General features: G+C 41.5%; 1 protein-coding gene across 5 annotated transcripts in view; it reads right to left on the bottom strand.

The window, feature by feature from the left end:
• The window catches only part of LOC121856341 (b(0,+)-type amino acid transporter 1-like), a 99,334-nt gene extending 80,458 nt beyond the window's left edge, over positions 1–18,876 (bottom strand). For 2 of the 5 annotated variants that reach the window (XM_042351834.1, XM_042351835.1), the window contains exons 1-2: positions 18,645–18,874; positions 14,523–14,802 (exon numbers count right to left, since the gene is read on the bottom strand). In XM_042351834.1, the coding sequence (XP_042207768.1) occupies positions 14,523–14,580 (58 nt within the window). In that variant the 5' untranslated portion in view covers positions 14,581–14,802; positions 18,645–18,874. Of the gene's footprint in view, positions 1–853; positions 927–14,522; positions 14,803–18,644 lie in introns of those variants that run through there. The other 3 variants (XM_042351830.1, XM_042351832.1, XM_042351831.1) reach the window with 3 other exon arrangements.
• Positions 18,877–23,095: the final 4,219 nt, after the last annotated feature.

The raw sequence follows: 23,095 nt of genomic DNA, 5'->3' as shown, positions 1-23,095 counted from the left end.
GTTCCAGTAAGAAATAGTAGTGACCCTCTTTTAATTCAAGTGATAGACAGATAGATCATAATGGAGATGGGATAGTGGGCAGGTGTTATGTGAAGGGATAGTGGGTAGTTATGTGAAGGAATGGTGGGTAGGTGTTATGTGAAGGGACAGTGGGCAGGTGTTATGTGAAGGGATAGTGGGCAGGTGTTATGTGAAGGGATAGTGGGCAGGTGTTAACATGATGATGTGGGAGGTGTGTTAAGCGTACTTGAGTATGGCCGGTCATGGAGAAGAAATAAACACCATTGTTACCACCACTTACACCCTACCACCATCACCGTCAGCTTTACTATCATCTACACCACCACCGCCATCATCACCACTAACACAGTCCACCACAACCACCAGTACCACTATCACCACAACCAGTACCTATCACCACCATCTTCACTACCACCCTTTACCAATTACCATCACCACCACTACCACAACTACCACCATCAGACAAACACCACTATCATCACTTGACTCTCCCTCCCTGAACACTGCCTACAGCTCTATGTCTGTCACTTCTGATTTATTCCAGTCACCACTCAACAGCTTGGGAACAACAGCTTAAGACAACTAAAACTTTCCCTTCTCAACCCCAGTAACCCCCCCCTCTCCCGCCCACTCACTAGAGAATGCTTCGGATTCACACTTCAGAGTTCGGGATTCAGACCTCAGAGAGAGAGAGGATTGGCAATGCTACGTGGTAAACGCCGAAGTGAAGCCAAATGTACACGCAGTCTTATAGATGAACACAAACATAACACACATATACACAGTCTTATACTCGTAGATTAACACAAAACTAACACACCTACACACTAACCATTGGCAAGAAGGTGGTAGAGAGATGAGCTGGGATTAGCAGAGAGCACCTTAAGCATGGCAGAAAGACCAGACCCAACTTGATAACTGATGTACCATCACACACACACACACATACACACTGTCTCCCCCAGACACCAGGATATGCCACAACACAACAGTATCTGGGAAAAAAGTAAGATGGAAAAAAATTGCCCTGATAAGAATCGCTGATCGGAAATATCACTTAAGATATAGCATTTCCAACATTGATAATATCTCCCTCATGTGGTGGGTCATTAAACTATGTTAACCACACGTACATTTAACCCTTGTCGACCCTAGATAAGATTGTGGTATAATTTGGCCTAGTCTTAGTACTTGAGTCAGGTCGCGACACTGAGGATGCTATCACTGCTCACTGCCACATAGGACAAAGGTTCATACACAAAAGGATGTAATAGAGTACGTCATATGTTATATTATAATTGAGGACTAATCAGTGTGGACTACCAAATTTAAGATACACTGTCAGAATATACTCAAAGCTTTCTGATTCACTGAAGTAGTTAAATAATTCATGAGTGTTCCGGAATGGGCACATCATCAACTTGCCAGTGGTGTGTGTATCTTAACCTAATTCTGGCCACGTCTACATCACATTATCTAGTTGTGTCCATGTGCTGGCCATACCGGTATCTCGTCACAGAATTTTTCATGTCTACTAATGCTACAAACATCATCTCTGCAACACAGGCAGATGACATACACCAATCATATACCAACAAACTAAAGGGGACATTATTATCCATATAGTCCCTTGTGTTGAAAAAATATGGCACAACGGACGAAGGATTTTGACAACCCTACCGAGACAACAGGAGTCACAGTGTTCATTATGGGATTTATCGATCACCCCGAGTACAGGTAGTTTTTTTGACTGACTGTACACTTGACACATCATCACTATAAGCTCTGACTACTTCAATGATAACCTACTTGCATTACGATCACCCCTCACAGTGCAAGATGCTGGGTCTGTTATCTAAGGTTATCTTGTGACTACGAACGATGCAGGTCACCTAGTTGAGGAGTGATGGCAATAGATGCGTAAATATATTGAGTGTTACTGTGACTTGGAACACACAAGTAACACTACCCTCTGTTACTGTAACTTAACCCAAATTAGAAAAACTCAACACGTTACAACACACAAGTAACACCCCCTCTGTTACTGCAACTTAACCCAAGCTAGAAAAACTCAACACGTTACAACACACAAGTAACACTCCCCTATGTTACTGTAACTTAGCCCAAACTAGAAAAACTCAACACGTTACAACACACAAGTAACACTCCCCTCTGTTACTGCAACTTAACCCAAACTAGAAAAACTCAACACGTTACAACACACAAGTAACACTCCCTTCTGTTACTGCAACTTAACCCAAACTAGAAAAACTCAACACGTTACAACACACAAGTAACACTCTTCCTTATGTTACAAAGTCCCTATGCTACACAACTGGCCTCCATAACACTTTAACACACCTCTCCATCACGTGTAACAAATAACACAACCTTGTCTCGTCACACAGCAGTATTTTAAGTGTTAATTTCATGAGGATATTAACAAAATACTTCAAGATTTAACAAGTTACTTACAAGGTGGAGTTAACTTTATTTTCATTCAGTGTATTGCTATTTATCGGTTCATTTACCTTCTGATATATTACACACACACACACACACACACACACACACACACACACACATACATACATACTGTACACAGAGTAAACATGTCAACTTACCTCAGTCCCCCTCCACTAAGATCCGTTTTCTTTCACTATATTCTCTTACCTGTAAAATAAAATTGATAAATTAATAACAATAAGGAATAATTCTTTCTATACAAACAATAGATAATTATATCAGGTATTAAATGAAAAAAAGAATAAAGGAATTATGAATGTAAATTATTGGGGTGATGTGTTGATCAAAGAAAACGATGTAAGTACGGGAGAGGCCTGAGAGAGAGAGAGAGAGCGAGAGAGAGAGAGAGAGAGAGAGAGGCCCTAAATAACTACCATAACAAAGTTTACACCTAAATATGAACAGACACAATGAACCAGTAACATTCAAGGTTACCACAATAAACACTGCCTCACCGTAACAAGTGATCACGGGGCCCTTCGTGCCCAGTGAAAGTTTGAACGCCCGTGCTTGGCTAGCATACAGCGAACGAGGGTGCGCCAAGTCCGTAGACTTGCATCGTTTTCCATCATAAAATAAAATGGTTAATTAATGCCTCCCTAAAGAAACCATCGACATGGGACCAGGTTTGTTCCACTCTAAGATTTTTTTTTGCGATTTTTCCACCAAGTTTGATGAAAAACGATTGTGCCGTTTCGGCTGCCCAGAACACAGACAGACAGACACACACCTAGTCCTATAGTATATTAGATAACACAAAGGTGATAACACAGGTGAACTCATATTCTTACACACAGGTGATAATTCTAGCACCTCGTTATTACAGTGATATAATGTTACAAACACACGTTATAAAAAGATGTCACATAAAACAAACAAGGTAAACACAAACATACAAACAAACGGACGTACATACACAGATTATCAGTTTATTTTACGACAATTCATTCTCACTCCTTGACCCCCGCCACAACAGGCCCCAATGACCTCTCTCTCTCTCTCTCTCTCTCTCTCTCTCTCTCTCTCTCTCTCTCTCATGTGTTCTACAATGTCATCTATAAGTAACCCGAAATTGGGCCCAAATATCCCTACTAAAAGCGCCGGTATATATAGGTTAGGTTAGCTAGGTGAGGGAGAGTTAGCTGGGTGAGAGAGGGAGACTTAGCTAGGTGAGGGAGGGAGAGTTAGCTAGGTGAGGGAGGGAGAGTTAGCTAGGTGAGGGAGGGAGAGTTAGCTAGGTGAGGGACGGAGGATTAGCTAGGTGAGGGAGGGAGAGTTAGCTAGGTGAGAGAGGGAGAGTTAGCTAGGTGAGGGAGGGAGAGTTGAGGCTAGGTGAGGGAGGGAGAGTTAGCTAGGTGAGAGGAGAGTTAGCTAGGTGAGTGAGAGAGGGAGACTGAGCTAGGGAGGGAGAGTGAGGTGAGGGAGAGTTAGCTAGGTGAGGGAGAGTTAGCTAGGTGAGAGAGGGAGACTGAGCTAGGTGAGGGAGAGTTAGCTAGGTGAGGGAGGGATAGTTAGCTAGGTAAGGGAGGGATAGTTAGCTAGGTGAAGGAGAATTAGCTAGGTAAGGGAGGGATAGTTAGCTAGGTAAGGGAGGGAGAGTTAGCTAGGTGAGGAAGGGAGAGTAGTGCAGCGGACGTGTTAGTACTTCAAAATGTCAGAATGCATAGTTGATACGTGTGTGTGTGTGTGTACGTGTGTGTGTGTGTGCGTGTGTGTGTACGTGTGTGTGTACGTGTGTATGTGTGTGTGTACGTGTACGTGTGTGTGTGTGTGTGTGTGTGTAAGTGGCAGTCATACACACACATATTAATATAGGTTCATATATCATTATAATAACATACAGGTTGAGTCGCTATAACGTAATTTACATAAGGTAGATACTTCCTTCCTTCTTCCCTCAATGTAAACATACCAACAACGACATGTCAACAACAAGAACACAACAACAGGAACACAACAACGGGAACACAACAACAGAAGCAACAAGAACATAACAACAACAGGAACACAACAACAGAAGCAACAAGAACATAACAACAGGAACACATCAACAGAAGCAACAAGAACATAACAACAGGAACACATCAACAGAAGCAACAAGAACATAACAGGAACACATCAACAGAAGCAACAAGAACATAGCAACAACAGGAACACATCAACAAAAGCACCAAGAACATAACAGGAACACATCAACAGAAGCAACAAGAACATAACAGGAACACATCAACAGAAGCAACATAACAACAACAGGAACACATCAACAGAAGCAACAAGAACATAACAGGAACACATCAACAGAAGCAACCAGGAACACATCAACAACAAAGAACATAACAGGAACACATCAACAGAAGCAACAAGAACATAACAACAACAGGAACACATCAACAGAAGCAACAAGAACATAACAGGAACACATCAACAGAAGCAACAAGAACATAGCAACAACAGGAACACATCAACAAAAGCACCAAGAACATAACAGGAACACATCAACAGAAGCAACAAGAACATAACAACAACAGAAGCAACAAGAACATAACAACAGAACACAACAACAGAAGCAACAAGAACATAACAACAACAGGAACACATCAACAGAAGCAACAAGAACACAACAGGAACACATCAACAGAAGCAACAAGAACATAACAACAACAGGAACACATCAACAGAAGCAACAAGAACATAACAGGAACACATCAACAGAAGCACCAAGAACATAACAACAACAGGAACACATCAACAGAAGCAACAAGAACATAACAACAACAGGAACACATCAACAGAAGCAACAAGAACATAACAAGAACACATCAACAGAAGCAACAAGAACATAGCAACAACAGGAACACATCAACAGAAGCAACAAGAACATAACAGGAACACATCAACAGAAGCAACAAGAACATAACAACAACAGGAACACATCAACAGAAGCAACAAGAACATAACAGGAACAGGAACACATCAACAGAAGCAACAAGAACATAGCAACAACAGGAACACATCAACAGAAGCAACAAGAACATAACAACAACAGGAACACATCAACAGAAGCAACAAGAACATAACAACAGGAACACATCAACAGAAGCAACAAGAACATAACAACAACAGGAACAGGAACACATCAACAGAAGCAACAAGAACATAGCAACAACAGGAACACATCAACAGAAGCAACAAGAACATAACAACAACAGGAACACATCAACAGAAGCAACAAGAACATAACAACAACAGGAACACATCAACAGAAGCAACAAGAACATAACAGGAACACATCAACAGAAGCAACAAGAACATAGCAACAACAGGAACACATCAACAGCATCAACGGAAGGGCCTCGGGGGGTGGGGGGGTGGGTGGGGGGGGGATTGCATATTTCCGCCCTGGTCCTCACCGGCAGACAACACGCGAGCGGCCACCAAGGTTGTCACTCACAGCCCTCGCTACGTCACTTACAGCCCTCACTACGTTACACACAGCCCTTACTAGGTCACTCACAACCCTCACTACGTCACTCACAGCCCTTACTAGGTCACTCACAGCCCTTACTAGGTCACTCACAGCCCTTACTAGGTTACTCACAGCCCTCACTTGGTCACTCACATCCCTCACTAGGTCACAAAGTCACTCACAGGCCTCACTAGGTCACTCACAGCCCTCACCTGGTCACTCACAGCCCTCACCCCTCCCCCGAGTCCATTAAATGCGTAACAGATATGCAAAATGCGTAGTTGTTGTGGTCTTGCGCGTAGATAACGACACTAGCATTGATAAGGCGTTGAATATAACTTACCACAGCGTTAATTTGACGGTTAAGTGGAGTGTGACGGTGGTGTGACGGGGGATGGTGTGACTGCAGTGGTGTGGCGGTGTTGGTGTGACGTGATAGCAGTGGTGTGACGGCAGTAATATTCTCTCTCTCTCTCTCTCTCTCTCTCTCTCTCTCTCTCTCTCGTAAGGTAATATACGACCTACACACACAGCCAGACATGCCAGCACTAACTACAACAACTAACAATCATAACTACTATCTCCCGAAAACAACAACAATCACAACCACCACAACTACTAACAACCATAACTATTCTCTCCCTAAAACAGCAACAATCACAACCACAACTAGCAACCATAACTATTTTCCTCCTAAAAACAACAACAATCACAACCACCACCACTACTAACAACCATTATTATTCTCCCACTAAAACAACCACCACCACTACTACTAACAACCATAACTATTTTTTCTCCTAAAACAACAACAATCACAACCATCACCACTACTACTAACAACCATAACTATTTCCCCCTAAAACAACAACAATCACAACCACCACTACTAACAACTATGATATACATGCAAACACACACACACACAAACACACATTAACGTATGCGTCACCAGCCTGGTCGTCTTCTCTCAACTCCACCCAACAACGTCAGCTTGAGAAGGTACAGAAAAGGGCCTGCAGAATCATGCTCGGCGCAGACTACTCCGGCTACAACAACGCTCTCTCCACCCTGGAAATGCCATCCCTCAGTGACCTCCACCACCAAGCACTAGCAAGGTTTGGCAGTGGACTACTGCACCATCCCCGTCATCGCCACCTACTGCCACCGGCAGTCCCCCGCCCACCTCGCGCAGTCCGCCACTACAACAAAATTCAGCCCATAAGAGCCCGCACCGATAGATATAAGAACAGCACCATCCCATCTATTGTTAAAATAATAAACAACTCCTGATTTAGGTACTGTACAGCCCTGTAAATGTATTCAACGCATATCATTATGTCTAAATCAAATGTAAGGTTGTATATTTTCAGCCACCGGCTACAACTCTATTAATGCCCGTTTAGTATTATTAGACACGCACACTTGTCAACCACCAGCGAGACAAGACGTGCCCTAAAGGCGCTCACAGTTTGAGCAGCCAGGCCGAGTCTGTTTGCCCCTTCCCTTGCTATACCCCAACGCCCTACCAGCCTTACTACACCGCGATTTATTCAGCAGAAAATTCAAGTGATAAGTGAACGATTGGGTACCTTATTATACAATGGATATCAATTCACTGGAGTCGGTGCAGCGAAGAATGACGAAAATGATTCTGGGACTTAGAAACCTTCCATATCAGGATAGGTTAAAGAAACTAAACTTGCATTCCCTAGAAAGACGAAGAGTGCGGGGAGATATGATAGAAGTATTTAAGTGGGTGAAAGAAATCAATAAAGGGGATATAGATAAAGTTCTTATAATAACCGAGCAGGATAGGACTCGTAGCAACGGATTTAAGTTGGATAAGTTTAGGTTTAGGAGGGAGATAGGAAGGAACTGGTTCACAAATAGGGTGGTGGACGAGTGGAACAAGCTTAGCAACTTTGTAGTAAGTGCTGGAACGCTGGAAAGTTTTAAAAGGAGGCTAGATAGATTCATGGATGATAGAGAGTGGTAGTAACTCTCGACAGGAGCTGCCATGCACAGGCCAACCGACCTATTGCAGACTCCTTATTTTCTAATGTTCTAACCTAATTTAACTTAACCTAACCCGTGGGCTGGGTGTGGCGTTGGGGCACTGTGGGCCTAATCAACCCTAACCTAATCCAACCCAACTTGACTTGCCTTAACATACCTAAATTAATGTAAACTTAACCTAAAAATAACTAACCTAACTAAATCGAACTGAACTACACATAAACCTAACCAAAACCAACCAACCCTAACCAAAACTTGCCCTTCCCTAACCTGAGTTAACGTAACCTAACCTAACCAAACTTAACCTAATCTAACCTAACTTTCACACACACACACACACGCAACCTCATCGTGTCCAAAACTACACACTAGTCATTAGCTCAAACACACAGTATATACACAGTACACACCATGTGCATAAGTCTTAACCACACAGTGTACAAGGTTAACGGTACAGCTGGGTCTACCTGGTGCTAAGTGAAGGTATCTAGTTAAGGTAGAGTCTCAGTGTTAATTTTGTCTCCTAACTGGTGTTAAGTGAACGTATCTAGTTAAGGTAGAGTCTCAGTGTTAATTTTGTCTCCTAACTGGTGTTAAGTGAACGTATCTAGTTAAGGTAGAGTCTCAGTGTTAATTTTGTCTCCTAACTGGTGTTAAGTGAACATATCTAGTTAAGGTAGAGTCTCAGTGTTAATTTTGTCTCCTAACTGGTGTTAAGTGAACGTATCTAGTTAAGGTAGAGTCTCAGTGTTAATTTTGTCTCCTAACTGGTGTTAAGTGAACGCATCTAGTTAAGGTAGAGTCTCAGTGTTAATTTTGTCTCCTAACTGGTGTTAAGTGAACGCATCTAGTTAAGGTAGAGTCTCAGTGTTAATTTTATCTCCTAACTGGTGTTAAGTGAACGTATCTAGTTAAGGTAGAGTCTCAGTGTTAATTTTGTCTCCTAAATGGTGCTAAGTGAACGCATCTAGTTAAGGTAGAGTCTCAGCGTTAATTCTGACGTTACAACTGTGCGATATTTTTTTTTAACCTTAAGTAAAACAATTCAGCATAGTCTTAAAACTTTACTTACGACAAACATACCAGGCGAACTTCTCAGGAAACACAACAGGTGGCGGACACACATTTTAGCAATGGCGTAAAACCCACTTCCGGTCTGAAACGTTCTTGTATCATTATAATATTTACCGATTTAATGGCGTTACAGTTATTATATTCTCTATTAAATATCCCTTGAGTGGGGGGGGGTGAGGGTCGGAGTGGGGTTGGGAGGGGGAAGAGTGGGGGGTGGGTGTGGCGGGTGGGGGGGGCGTTGTTTACATATTGATTCATCTATCTATCTATCTACCTATCTATCTATCTATCTATCTATCTATCTATCTATCTATTTAAAGTCAATTACAGTCCCCACTTAACTTTAAAAGGATTAGTCACCAACCAGACGCGGCTGTTTTTTCTTGCTAGTACCGGATAAAACTAGCCACACATAGATTATTTTCCTATTAACACCGTACAGAAGTAGCCCCAGACTAACTAGTACTTTAATAACTAGCCAAATACTCTGCTATTTTTCGTTCTAGACCATTACAAATCTAGCTACACTTTCTTTTCCTACTAGTACCATATAACTAGCCATAAACATTGGCTATTTTAACCTACTAAGGCCATAAAAAGTAGCTATTTTTCCTAGTCTTTATATAAGCTACGAAGATAACACTAGCAGAGGTGACCGTGGGTCTCTCTCTCTCTCTCTCTCTCACACACACACACTATACAAACAAAATAACTCACTTCCGGTTGGGTTAAATCCTGTACACACCTGACACATAGATAGACAGATAGATAGATAGATAGACAGAGATAGATAGATAGACAGAGATAGATAAAACAAATAGATACCCATAAATAGACGTATGAACAGACAGACAGACAGATACGTAGACTCCCGGTAAAAGAAAAACAACTAAAATAATGTGAATAATCCACTACGTTCATCACTTAACTATAAAAGTTTACAGTGTACAGTATGGCGTATTGTGTCCTGTGGTGGTGGTGAGGATAGTGATAGCGGTGGTGACAGTGGTGGTGGTAATAATGGTGGTGGTGGTGATAGTGGTAATGGTGACGGTGGAGGTGGTGGTAATGGTGGTGGTGGTGATAGTGGTAATGGTGATGGTGGTGGTGGTGATGGTGGTGGTGATAGTGGTAATGGTGGTGATAGTGGTAATGGTGACGGTGGTGGTGATAGTGGTAATGGTGGTGGTGGTGATAGTGGTAATGGTGACGGTGGTGATAGTGGTAATGGTGACGGTGGTGGTGGTGGATAGTGGTGATGGTGGTGGTGGTGGTGGTGACGGTGGTGGTGGTGATAGTGGTAATGGTGATGGTGGTGATGATAGTGGTAATGGTGACGGTGGTGGTGATAGTGGTAATGGTGATGGTGGTGGTGGTGACGGTGGTGGTGGTGATAGTGGTAATGGTGATGGTGGTGATAGTGGTAATGGTGACGGTGGTGGTGGTGATAGTGGTAATGGTGATGGTGGTGGTGGTGATAGTGGTAATGGTGATGGTGGTGGTGGTGACGGTGGTGGTGGTGATAGTGGTAATGGTGGTGATAGTGGTAATGGTGACGGTGGTGGTGGTGATAGTGGTAATGGTGATGGTGGTGGTGGTGACGGTGGTGGTGGTGATAGTGGTAATGGTGACGGTGGTGATAGTGGTAATGGTGACGGTGGTGGTGATAGTGGTAATGGTGATGGTGGTGGTGGTGACGGTGGTGGTGGTGATAGTGGTAATGGTGATGGTGGTGATAGTGGTAATGGTGACGGTGGTGGTGGTGATAGTGGTAATGGTGATGGTGGTGGTGGTGACGGTGGTGGTGGTGATAGTGGTAATGGTGATGGTGGTGATAGTGGTAATGGTGACGGTGGTGGTGGTGATAGTGGTAATGGTGATGGTGGTGGTGGTGACGGTGGTGGTGGTGATAGTGGTAATGGTGACGGTGGTGATAGTGGTAATGGTGACGGTGGTGGTGATACAGATAACATAACCCTGGTATACAGTGTCCCAAGGTAATGGTTCCGCCTGGTGTCTTCTACGGTACAGCCCTTACATAACTCGCTACAGTAATAACATCCGCCCCTTGAACACAAGGCCAGAATTTCATTCATCACATTATCTATCTTCCCTTCACCCTCTGGCATCCATTGTCGTCGTCTTTATTCGTTATGTCTTTCGTTATTAAATTTCCGTATGGTTCTTCTCGTTCGTTATGTCACTTGGGCCTTGTGACACCGAAAGCTTATGATGACACGGGTTTCTTTAGTCAATGCTAAGAGTGTCGGCCAACTTGTTATTAGATTTGGGATTTGAGTTTCATCTAAAGACACACACACACACACACACACACACACACACACGTCATTTACCGCAACCTAAAAAAACGTAGGACCTTCACAGACGTCATCAGAGCGTTAGACTTAGATAATTACAACAAAGTCATAACTTGGGACTCAAGAATTCCATGGATGACAGACAAACTTAGTGACCGCCGCTAGGCTTTACGCTTCGGAGGGGCTGTCTCCACCTTTCAGTCACTCACCTGAGGCGTCCCCCAAGGCACCAGGATGGGACTGCTGGAAATATGTCGACGACTCCACCACTGGGATCAGTGTAAACAATTCGGCTCCCGCCCACACCGCCCTCCAGGATATATTGAACAGTCTCCAAAATTGTGCAGCCAACAACCAGGTCACCATCAACCATACCAAGAGCATGGTTATGCACATCAGCGTCTCCTCCAACCATTACTTTGGGCCCCAACACACTCCAGGTTGTAGACTCCGCCAAGGTTATCGGCGTCACTATAGATAACAAACACAGGTGTAAACCCCACGTCAGTACAACCGTCAAATCTTCCTGCTGTTGTCTCTACATCCTTTATCGTCTCAAGTCCTTCGGAGCTCCCACGTCTGGGCTCTTACACAACATTCATACTTCCTACCCTCACCTATGCCTCCCCTGCCAGGTCTTCTTCCTTTACTGATTTACAACGAGAACTAGAAAAGGTGTAGAAGGGGGCATGCAAGATTATTCTCTCCCCTTCCTACTCCACATATCAAGAAACGCTCAATACACTGACCCTCTCGGCTCTCTCTGATCATCACCATAACTTTCGAGAAAATATTGCTACCCTATCCTCGTCCCCTGTGGTCCCTCGTCCGTGAAATGCTGCTCCACACTACAGAAGTACCCAGCCCATACGACCTCGCACTGATCACGGGGAAACAATAAAAGCCATATCCTAACCATTGTAATAATCCTTAACCAATCGTGTTCTATTTTTTTACTGACTCCTGTTGTCTCGGTAGGGTTGTCAAAATCCTTCGTCAGTTGTGTCATATTTTATCAACACAATTTTGTATGGATAGTTTTTGGTTGACTGTACAGTATTCTCATGTATGTGTTTTACCAGGTCAGTATTTTTATTCAAGAACCTTAAATAATTACTGTAGTTTAAAACGTTCAACAAACATATACCTAAAATAAACAGGTATAAAATCTTATCATTGTGAAGACCATCAATAAGACCAGACTTTATTCCCAGTCATAAGAGGATTATACACTTAATTTACATAATGTATGAACTAAAAATGGAACTTTATGGACACCCTGTATAATTTAAGGTAATATTCTCCACCCTGTATAATTTAAGGTAATATTCTCCACCCTGTATAATTTAAGGTAATATTCTCCACCCTGTATAATTTAAGGTAATATTCTCCACCCTGTATAATTTAAGGTAATATTCTCCACCCTGTATAATTTAAGGTAATATTCTCCACCCTGTATAATTTAAGGTAATATTCTCCACCCTATATAATTTAAGGTAATATTCTCCACCCTGTATAATTTAAGGTAATATTCTCCACCCTGTATAATTTAAGGTAATATTCTCCACCCTGTATAATTTAAGGTAATATTCTCCACCCTGTATAATTTAAGGTAATATTCTCCACCCTGTATAATTTAAGGTAATATTCTCCACCCTATATAATTTAAGGTAATATTCTCCACCCTGTATAATTTAAGGTAATATTCTCCACCCTGTATAATTTAAGGTAATATTCTCCACCCTGTATAATATAAGGTAATATTCTCCAGCGAGCGGAAAGGTGGTGGAGAGAGTCGGATATACTGGTTACTCACCGGAAACTATCCCTTGTAAACAATAAAATGTCAACAATCCCACACAGTCTTAATAAGGACATGTGAATATAATTAATTAATGGAAACAAACAATTTTAATGGTTTTTGGTGTATATGCTGTGAATGTTCGTGTTAAAAGAGCAACATTGTGGATCGGGTTTGTTCGTGTTAAAAGAGCAACATTGTGGATCGGGTTTGTTCGTGTTAAAAGAGCAACATTGTGGATCGGGTTTGTTCGTGTTAAAAGAGCAACATTGTGGATCGGGTTTGTTCGTGTTAAAAGAGCAACATTGTGGATCGGGTTTGTTCGTGTTAAAAGAGCAACATTGTGGATCGGGTTTGTTCGTGTTAAATGAGCAACATTGTGGATCGGGTTTGTTCGTGTTAAAAGAGCAACATTGTGGATCGGGTTTGTTCGTGTTAAAAGAGCAACATTGTGGATCGGGTTTGTTGATGTGTGAGGTTTACCACGAATAAGGACAATGTTGCTCATGTCATCGATGCACCCACGTTACTATCATGCTCACGTCACCAACACAGTATCATTAACTGGTGAACGTGATATAATTTGTTAATATGAGAATGAGGAAATGAACACAAACATACGTACATACATACATACAGCGGTTTATATTACATACATACATACATACATACATACAGCGGTTTATATTACATACATACATACATACACACACACACACACACAGGGCAGCAGCAGAGTGGCTAGTAGAAATGAAAGTGGCCCAAACCGGTATGATGAACCTTGCCTTAAGCGCCTGTCTCTACCATCACAACACCATTACTTACCATTTCACTCCCATTATCACCATCACCAGGTCCCTTATACCCCACCATGACACCGCCATTACCCTCGCTACCATCACCACCATCACCCTGAAACACATCCTGCCGACACCCTGAAACACATCCTACTGACACCTTGAAACATATCCTGCCGACACCTTGAAACATATCCTGCCGACACCCTGAAACACATCCTGCCGACACCCTGAAGCACATCCTACTGACACCCTGAAACACATCCTGCTGACGCGTCTTTGACCAGGGTGTACAGAAGTCTCATTAAGGTTGCTCGGGTGCATTGACATACCTGGAGCGGGGAGCGCGCGCGCGCGCGCACACACACACACACACACACACACACACACACACACACACACACACACACACACACTGGTATTGACTTTCAGTTAATGCAAAAGTATTGAAAAGTTGATCCTAATAAAAATACTTGGAAGACTTTCACACAGGTACTCACCTTTCCCCCTCTCCTTCAGTTGGTTTTCAGTATCGCCGACGAAGGCTGGGTTCTCCATCCTACTGAAGCCTTGATGTCTTCCCTTTCACCAGGATTCAAGTCACTCTCTCTAACCTCCCACTCTCTCTTTTCTCTCCCTCTCTGTCCACTTCTCTTTCTTAATTCACTTGCTTTATTATCAATTTCCTTTTTTTTTTCAATTTCAGTTCATAAATCACTATAGAAGAACGTCACTGTCCTAAATACACTGGGTATTCCAAACGCCCCTTCAGCAGTCAACCTGTAGGGAAGAGAAATAAATATATATAAATAAACTGAATTTATATTGATTTTTTTATATATAAACATCATTCAGACGAGTGATTTATATACTCGTAAACAATATGTATGTATGTATGTATGTATGTATGTATGTATGTATGTATGTAGGTATGTCGAGCCAAATTGGATGAGCACCTTCCTTCTCCGGTTCTGAAACGCCTAAATATAGTCCCCAGATTAGCCCAATATAGACCCCTTGTGGAGATGAGTGGGGACTGACTGAGCTAAAGTGAAAAGGTCAATAATTCAGGGTTAGATAAAATATTTCATATCTGTATTTCAGGGTAATGTTATACTGTATATATTTTGTTTTCGTATTTACGGGTTTGGTTAGGTTAGGTTACAAGCCTTACAGTGATCAACACTAATACGAATGATGCGAACCTTCTCTGAGCAGGTGGGTGTATTGGGCAGGTAGGTGGGGGGGGGTGAGATAGTGGGAAGGGGGTGGGCAGGTGGTGGGTGAGGGGACGTTTGGGTAGGAGGGGGCGGAACATTCCTCCACTCCACTCCACACAAAACATGTTAGGTGCGTCATAACACCTAACCTAACTTATCCTCACCCAACCCAGCACTAACAGAGACAATCAGCTGCTCTACCAAATACCCCAAGAGACTTGCCTTAAAAAAAATGTAATTACGATTCATTTAAGTCCGAACCTACATGACGTAATACTGGGATCAGTCAGGCCAGCGGTAATAATTTCACCGTGCAGCGTTTGTGAGGCAGTCAGGGCAAGTGTGATAATGTGAGGAGGAAGGAATGGTGTATTTTTATTACTGGAAAAGACGAGTTGGAATATGAGATGAATTCTAACTCCAGGGTTTGTGTTCAGGCGGCACAACACGGCAGTATACAGTGTCTACAAGATCGTCTACTGAGAAAATATAAAGTCGCATTTCCCTCCTTGAGAAAGTGCGTCATAATGAGGATGTCAAGGTTAGTCTTCCCACCCACAGCTGCTGTGAGGCGTGGAGGGAGTGGAGGCTGGAGTGAAAGACTACCACCCAAAATGTGGAATTGTTTGACAGTTTAAGAGGGCCAAGAAGCCCAGCAGCACTCGGAGACCAAAACTGTCTGATGGTGCACGTGAGGTGGAGCAACTAAACTGTATTACAATGATGTTAAACTGTATTACAATGATGTTTATTCTTGAGTGTGTGGGCATGTACAGTACGAGACCCCGGATTCGTCCCGCGGGCCGCTGTTTGTTTACGTTCTGATGACAATCTTAGGGATGGTAACTCTCTCTCTCTCTCTTTCTCTCTCTAATTTTCAACCTCCTTCACCTAATAAGTGTCCAGAGAATTTGGTCCACAGCTGTACGGACAGACACCTGCTACACACCTGTGCATCAGTTCAGGTGTTCGTAGCTCATGTGATATGGATTTTTGGGATCCACAGGGAGTGTAAAGGTATTATTTTACACATACTCTATACCCTTATATTCTTCTTCGTCATCGTCTCCTCCTCCACTGCTTCGTCTCACCTCCTCATTTTCTTATTTCTCTTCCACTTCTCCCTTTGTCATGGACCCAAGGGAGAGACCAAATAAAACCCTCTTCTTTAAAACCTAACCTAACCTAAACACAACTAACCTAACGTAAACACAACTAACCTAACCTACGCTAACCTAACGAGGGGCACAATTATGATGCGATATATCTCAACTTTAGCAAAGCCTTCGACAGTCCCCCACGAAAGACTAATAAGAAAGGTAGAGGCTCATGGCATTAAAGGTGATATTCTAAATTGGATTAGGGCGTGGTTACAGGACAGGAAACAGCGAGTGAGCATTAACGGCACTAAATCCCAGCAACGTCACAAGTGGAGTTCCCCAAGCCTCAGTACTTGGACCATTATTATTTATTATATACATAAACGACATGGATATCGGCATAGACAGCAACATAAGTAAATTTGCTGATGACACTAAAGTAGAACGTGTAATTAAATCTGACGAAGACTCCGCAAAACTACATGAAGATCTAAACACCCTTCCCGCACCCGACCCAAACAGGAATTGAACCCAAGACGCGAAGGTGTGAGACGCGCTATTATTGTTCACAGCTTCAGGGTAAAATTTGTCAATTATGGCAAAATATTTGGCGTACTATTTTTGATATGTAGGGATGAGTTGATTTTGTGTTGTTGTTGCTGGTGTGGTGGTGTGTTGGTGGTAGTGGTGTTGTGTTGGTGGTAGTGGTGTTGTGTTGGTGGTAGTGGTGTTGTGGTAGTGGTGTTGTAATCATTGCTGTTGATTAGATCTGGTAAAATAGGTTAGCGTTAGGGTGGTTAATCCTCAGATAAAATAAGCTGGGGGAGTCTAACCTAACCTCCAGATTAACCACCCAACGTTAACCTATCCTAAAATTAACCCCCCCCCACCCCCCTCTCAGGTAACACGCGTACCTCTCACCAATACATCAATGGTTCGAGTCTCAGCCCGGACACACACGAGAAGGGGGGTTGCTATCCAATGTGACCCGACCAAACATCACACGTTTCCCGGTCCCCCGTTTCCTCCTTTACCACCACTGGATAGACCGCCCACTCGAATGACTAGTAAGCTGAAGATAATAATAACAAGCTGGCTAATCTTCAGGTGATATAAATATAAACTTTCAAGTATGATAAAAAAGCTTAAGATAACTGCTCGAACGTGTATTGGTTACCGAGCTGGCGAATCATTGCCTTGAGTTCCTTGCCATGCATCTGTTGTTTCTCTTACACATTAGGCGGCAGGGGGAGGAAGCGGGGTGGCGGGGAAAGAGAGTGGCAGAGGCGAGGTGGCAAGAGAGGTGTCCGTGGGGGGTTGACTGGCTGAGGGAGGAGGGGGCGATCAGCACTCAAAGCTTCCCGATATAAACACTGTCTCACCCGATATATCTTGTGTCTTTAAGAACATTATAATATATACTATTGTTGATCTGTCTCACTTATATAATAGTAGGTATACATACACCTAAATAGAGTAGGTATACATACTACAGTACCTAAAAAGTGTAGGTATACATAGTACAGTACCTAGATAGGGTAGGTATACATACAACAATGTAAGTACTGCATACATACAAATATCGGCTGCGGTATAATTACTATTGGGTATAAATATCGGCTGTGGAAAGGTCAATATCGGCTGTCATATTTTCACTACTGGGGTTAAAATATCGGCTGCCGTATTGATAACTTACCACAAAATACAAATTGGCACATTACAAAATACACTAAATATACTAATTACACAGGATACAGACACTACCGCAAAATACACAATACTGATTACATTGGATACAGTATAACAATATGGTGATGCAGTTTGTAAAGCATTAAGTGAAACACGGTTAGGTAACAATTTGAAGTATTCGTTATAACCACGAAATGTTTGGGTACAGTTACCGTGTTTGTTTCAATACGGGGTTGTTAAAAGTTATCAAAGGTCAGAGTTGGGTCACCAGTCATGCAAGTGTGGGTGGGTCATGCTATACAGGTCATTTAGAGGTCATATAGCCCACAGCCAATGCATATTTGACCTTACCTCACCTGAAGAATCTCTACCCCAACCCACTCTACCTGAAGAATGTCCTCCCCAGTACTGCCTTCATGACCTGTTGTTAGAATAGGTCACAGAGACGAGTGATGTCAATCCTCCATACGGTGGATACAAATACTAATAGGAAAATAATGCTGTGTAGCGGCATTCCCCAGGACAACTTTCCGCCACACAAACATTCACTCACAAAGGCTTAATATCAAGGATGTCTTGTTAAATAGACTGTACAATACGTTTTATGTCTTACCTTTAAATGTCTTGTTCAGAATGAGATTGTTTTCTTGTTGTTGATATTTAGAGTTCAGAAACACTACGACGCAGTAAAATTCACTCTTGACATTCTCACCCTATTCATACATACACCTTGTTTATCACACAGTCACAGATTATCACCCATAAACGATAAGGGAAGTAAAGGAGGGAGCACAGACACACACACACACACACCCACTCTCACCGACAGCCAGGCCAACACTGAATCACTCAAGTTAAATACAGTGGCTGGACTTCCTCTGTGGGTCTCACCTGAATACCGTCCACCCTTCACGGCCGAGTGGTTCACACTACACTGTTTACCTCACTTAATATATGGGTTAATTCATCACAACACAGTGGTTTAAACCCTTGAGGTATGTTTATAATATCTGAGACACCCTTCCAGGCCCGTCCTTCAGGGGTTAGAGTCATCATACGTCCGACAGCGAGAAACATCTTTGGAAAACCCCCTACATGACCTGTTCAAAGTCTCGTACGGCTTCTCTTTAACCTCTCCACAACAACAACAACACCTGATGCTTCGACCCCGCTGTTGTGAACTAATATCCACTGTAGTACGGAACCCGACTCACTCACTCAAGAGTACCGTTCACGGGAGGTTTTTATCAGTCATCCAGTCCAGTCCCTGCCCTCCCCTGACCCTCCTACCCTCAACTTTGCCCATAAATATTTGTTATTATTCCCTCATCCCTAATTATATGATCAAAATATCTCGTTTTTTCCTTTTCTGTACATTTCAAGTATTTATTTTGAAGTTTTTGATAATCTTAGTACTACTTCATTTGTTTTCCTATCAGTGTAATTTATCTTTAACATTCGCCTATAACACCACATTTCAAAGGCCTCCAACCTCTTTCTGGTGTCTGCTGAAAGTCTCCACGCTTATGACCCATACATCAGTCCTTGTCATATAAGCCTACAGCAGCCTTTTCCTCAAGCTGAATGTCCCTTTTCATTAGGTCTTTTAGATTATTAAATACTGTGTTTGTTGCCCCTATTCTTGTTTTGATCTCTTCTCTACATCAACCATCACAGTTAATGTAACTTCCCAAATAAACAAAATTCTCCTCCTGTTCCTGTTGCCAAACATAAATTTTAGTTTAGGATTCATTTCAAATTTCGAAACAAGCAAAACTAAAGTCTTTCCAGCATTAACTCTTAAACCACATTTTTCATCTCTTTCCACACATCTGTTAACGAGTTTCTGTAATGCCTCTTCACTATCTATGATAAGAGCGGTATCATCAGCATGGCGCATATTTGACATTACTTTACCATTAACTTTTAGTCCTTCATTACCACTAATAACTTCTCACATTAAGCATTCTCAATATATATTAAACAATATTGGAAACAACGAACCGAACCCATAAACTTGAAGCCGAACACAGCCTTGTCTTCCTCTCAATCTAACAACGAACCTAACCCATAAACTTGAAGCCGAACACAGCCTTGTCTTCCTCTCAATCTAACAACGAACCGAACCCATAAACTTGAAGCCGAACACAGCCTTGTCTTCCTCTCAATCTAACAACGAACCGAACCCATAAACTTGAAGCCGAACACAGCCTTGTCTTCCTCTCAATCTAACAACGAACCGAACCCATAAACTTGAAGCCGAACACAGCCTTGTCTTCCTCTCAATCTAACAACGAACCGAACCCATAAACTTGAAGCCGAACACAGCCTTGTCTTCCTCTCAATCTAACAACGAACCGAACCCATAAACTTGAAGCCCGACTCAGATAACAGAATCCCAAATTCCACGTTATAAAACAGCAATACTCTTTACGACACTTCAACGACTGGAGACTTTTACTACACGTATATATGTTGTTTACAAGTCCACATATTTACCTGATCTTGAGATACCATGACCCTAATTCTAATGGATATTACTGGAGGGATCATCTGCGTATAAATACATCAATTTTATTTCACCTGATGATTGAATATCCCTACGTTAGCTGATCATTATACTGTACAGTTAAGCTTCTGTCAATCCTAAATGAATAGTACATGTATTACAAAATAATCTACTTTATCAACATTTAATCATTCTAAATATGAAATTTAAGAATATAGAATAATTTTCTTTAGTAAAATTTTCCATACACAAAACATAAAGGTAAATGAGGAGAAATTGGACTACTGACTGAGTGACTGTGTATGGTAGTGTGGGTGATGAATTCGAATTTGCAATCCTTAATACATAGTTTGCAAATTCGAATTCAATGGGGAATATTATGCTCAAAAATTTGGTATGGCAATGGGTAATCCACTCTCACCTGTATTAAGCAACCTACAGTATATATGGAATTCTTTGAAAAGAAACTATTAAGTAATATTTTACCACCCTCAGCAGTCTGGTTTAGATATGTTGATGATGTATTATGTCTCTGGCCATGTAATGAGGACCTAAAAGCTTTCCTGCCACAACTTAACAACTTAGCCCCCTCGATCAAATTCACTGTGGAATTAGAGCAAGACTGTAAATTGCCATTCCTAGACTGTCTGATACACAGAATAGGTAACACTTTTAAGTTCAGTATTTATAGAAAACCAACTAATGTGTGTTCATACATTCATTATTATTCTGCCCACCATAATAAAGTCAAACAGTCAGTATTTTCAACAATGTTTTTACGTGCCTTGAGAATTTGCAGTCCGGAATTCATCGATGAGGAATACAAATATATATATAATATTGGCTCAAACCTTAAATACCCTAGATCTTTCATAGACAAATGCCTAAACATTACTAAGAAAACTTTTTTATAGAACTGATCCCAAGCCCACCCATGACCATAAGAATCTCTTAGTATTACCATTTCACAAAAATTTCTCACACATTCCTGCACAGCTAAAAACCTGGAACGTCAATGTGGCATTTAAAAACTCATGCACTGTTAAACAAATGTTAATGAAGAACTCCCCCAACAACACAATTGGTTGCATTTATAAAGTTCCTTGCAAGAAATGTAATATGTTTTACTTAGGCCAGACAGGTAAAGATCTTGCAACTAGAATTAAACAACACAAATACAGTGTTAGGACAGGCCAGGAATCCAATGCTCGGTTTGTTCATTTGAGGGATAACAAGCATTGCATTGACTGGGATAATGCCTCCTCAATATTACCATGTAATTCAATTGATAGTAGGAACATCATAGAATCTAGTCTTATTAAACATACCGAAGCATTCAACATGAATTTGAGTAACGGCATGTACAAGCTGGACAATTTTGTAATTAAGAAGATTTGTGACCAGGTGAGAAGGCCGGGTCACCTGACCATCTGACCACCACCGTTGTGTGCTATTTAAAGATTAGTAGGGTCATTACCTAATACCTGACCATTGTGGACCTGGTCTCACCCTCCTCTGTATATATACACCTTGATTTGTATTTCTCTCTCTAGTCTGTACTCACCCCTGAAGATGTGAATTACACGAAAGCGCTTGGGAACTTCGTGTTTTCTTCTTTCCTTGTGGTTATCAGCATATATATATATATATATATATATATATATATATATATATATATATATATATATATATATATATATATATATATATATATATATATATATATATATTATATATATATATATATATATATATATATATATATATATATATATATATATATATATATATATATAGAATAAGTTCCTGATTTTCTTACACTACAAATTTACATTATTTTTCCCGATGCTCTAGTAAATTTTAATACTTTTGTAGTGACGTCAGGCTTTATATATGTGTATAGAAGGAAACGTCTTTTTATTTTGCTTTGAGGCCTCCAATTGGCCCGCCATCTAGTGGCCAGGCGTCCCAAACAAAAACGATTTTCTTTTTATTTTAAAGGTAAACTATGATAGAAAATGAATATTTACTTTTTTACGGGCATGAGCCCACCCGGGCACGTCATTTTTAATGACCCACATCAAGGCTTAGGGGCTTAAATATTATAATTATAATAATAATAATAATAATAATAATAATAATAATAATAATTTCTTTGGTCTTTACCCATGGGCCCCGGCCCTATCAAACAGATCCACGGCAGTCATCACCATCCCAAATCAGTCACGAGAAGACCAAACTGTAGCCACTCCCTTCTCACTGGGAACTTTAATAACAGCAAGCTAACGTTGACTGAAGGAATGAATTACACCAAATGACCTGAATAACCTAGACGGATTCCTGGTTTCTAATACATCTCCCGGAGAAAAAAATAAATCATTTTGAGCGTCACGAGAGAGGCAGAACATAAAACAAGTTGAAGAACTGTTTGAGGCAGTTTTTCTGGTGCATCATCACAGGAACAATATTTAATTGTACTGTAAGTTTTAACAACACGGGTAACTTTCCGTTCAGTATTCTGAGTGACGAACAAGACAATTCAGACCATGTGCTGA

The sequence above is a fragment of the Homarus americanus genome, unplaced genomic scaffold, assembly GCF_018991925.1.
Source record: "Homarus americanus isolate GMGI-L3 unplaced genomic scaffold, GMGI_Hamer_2.0 scaffold48220, whole genome shotgun sequence".
NCBI lineage: Eukaryota > Metazoa > Arthropoda > Malacostraca > Decapoda > Nephropidae > Homarus > Homarus americanus.
Note: the sequence above shows the minus strand (reverse complement) of the source record. Positions and strands in the feature narration are given on the sequence as shown.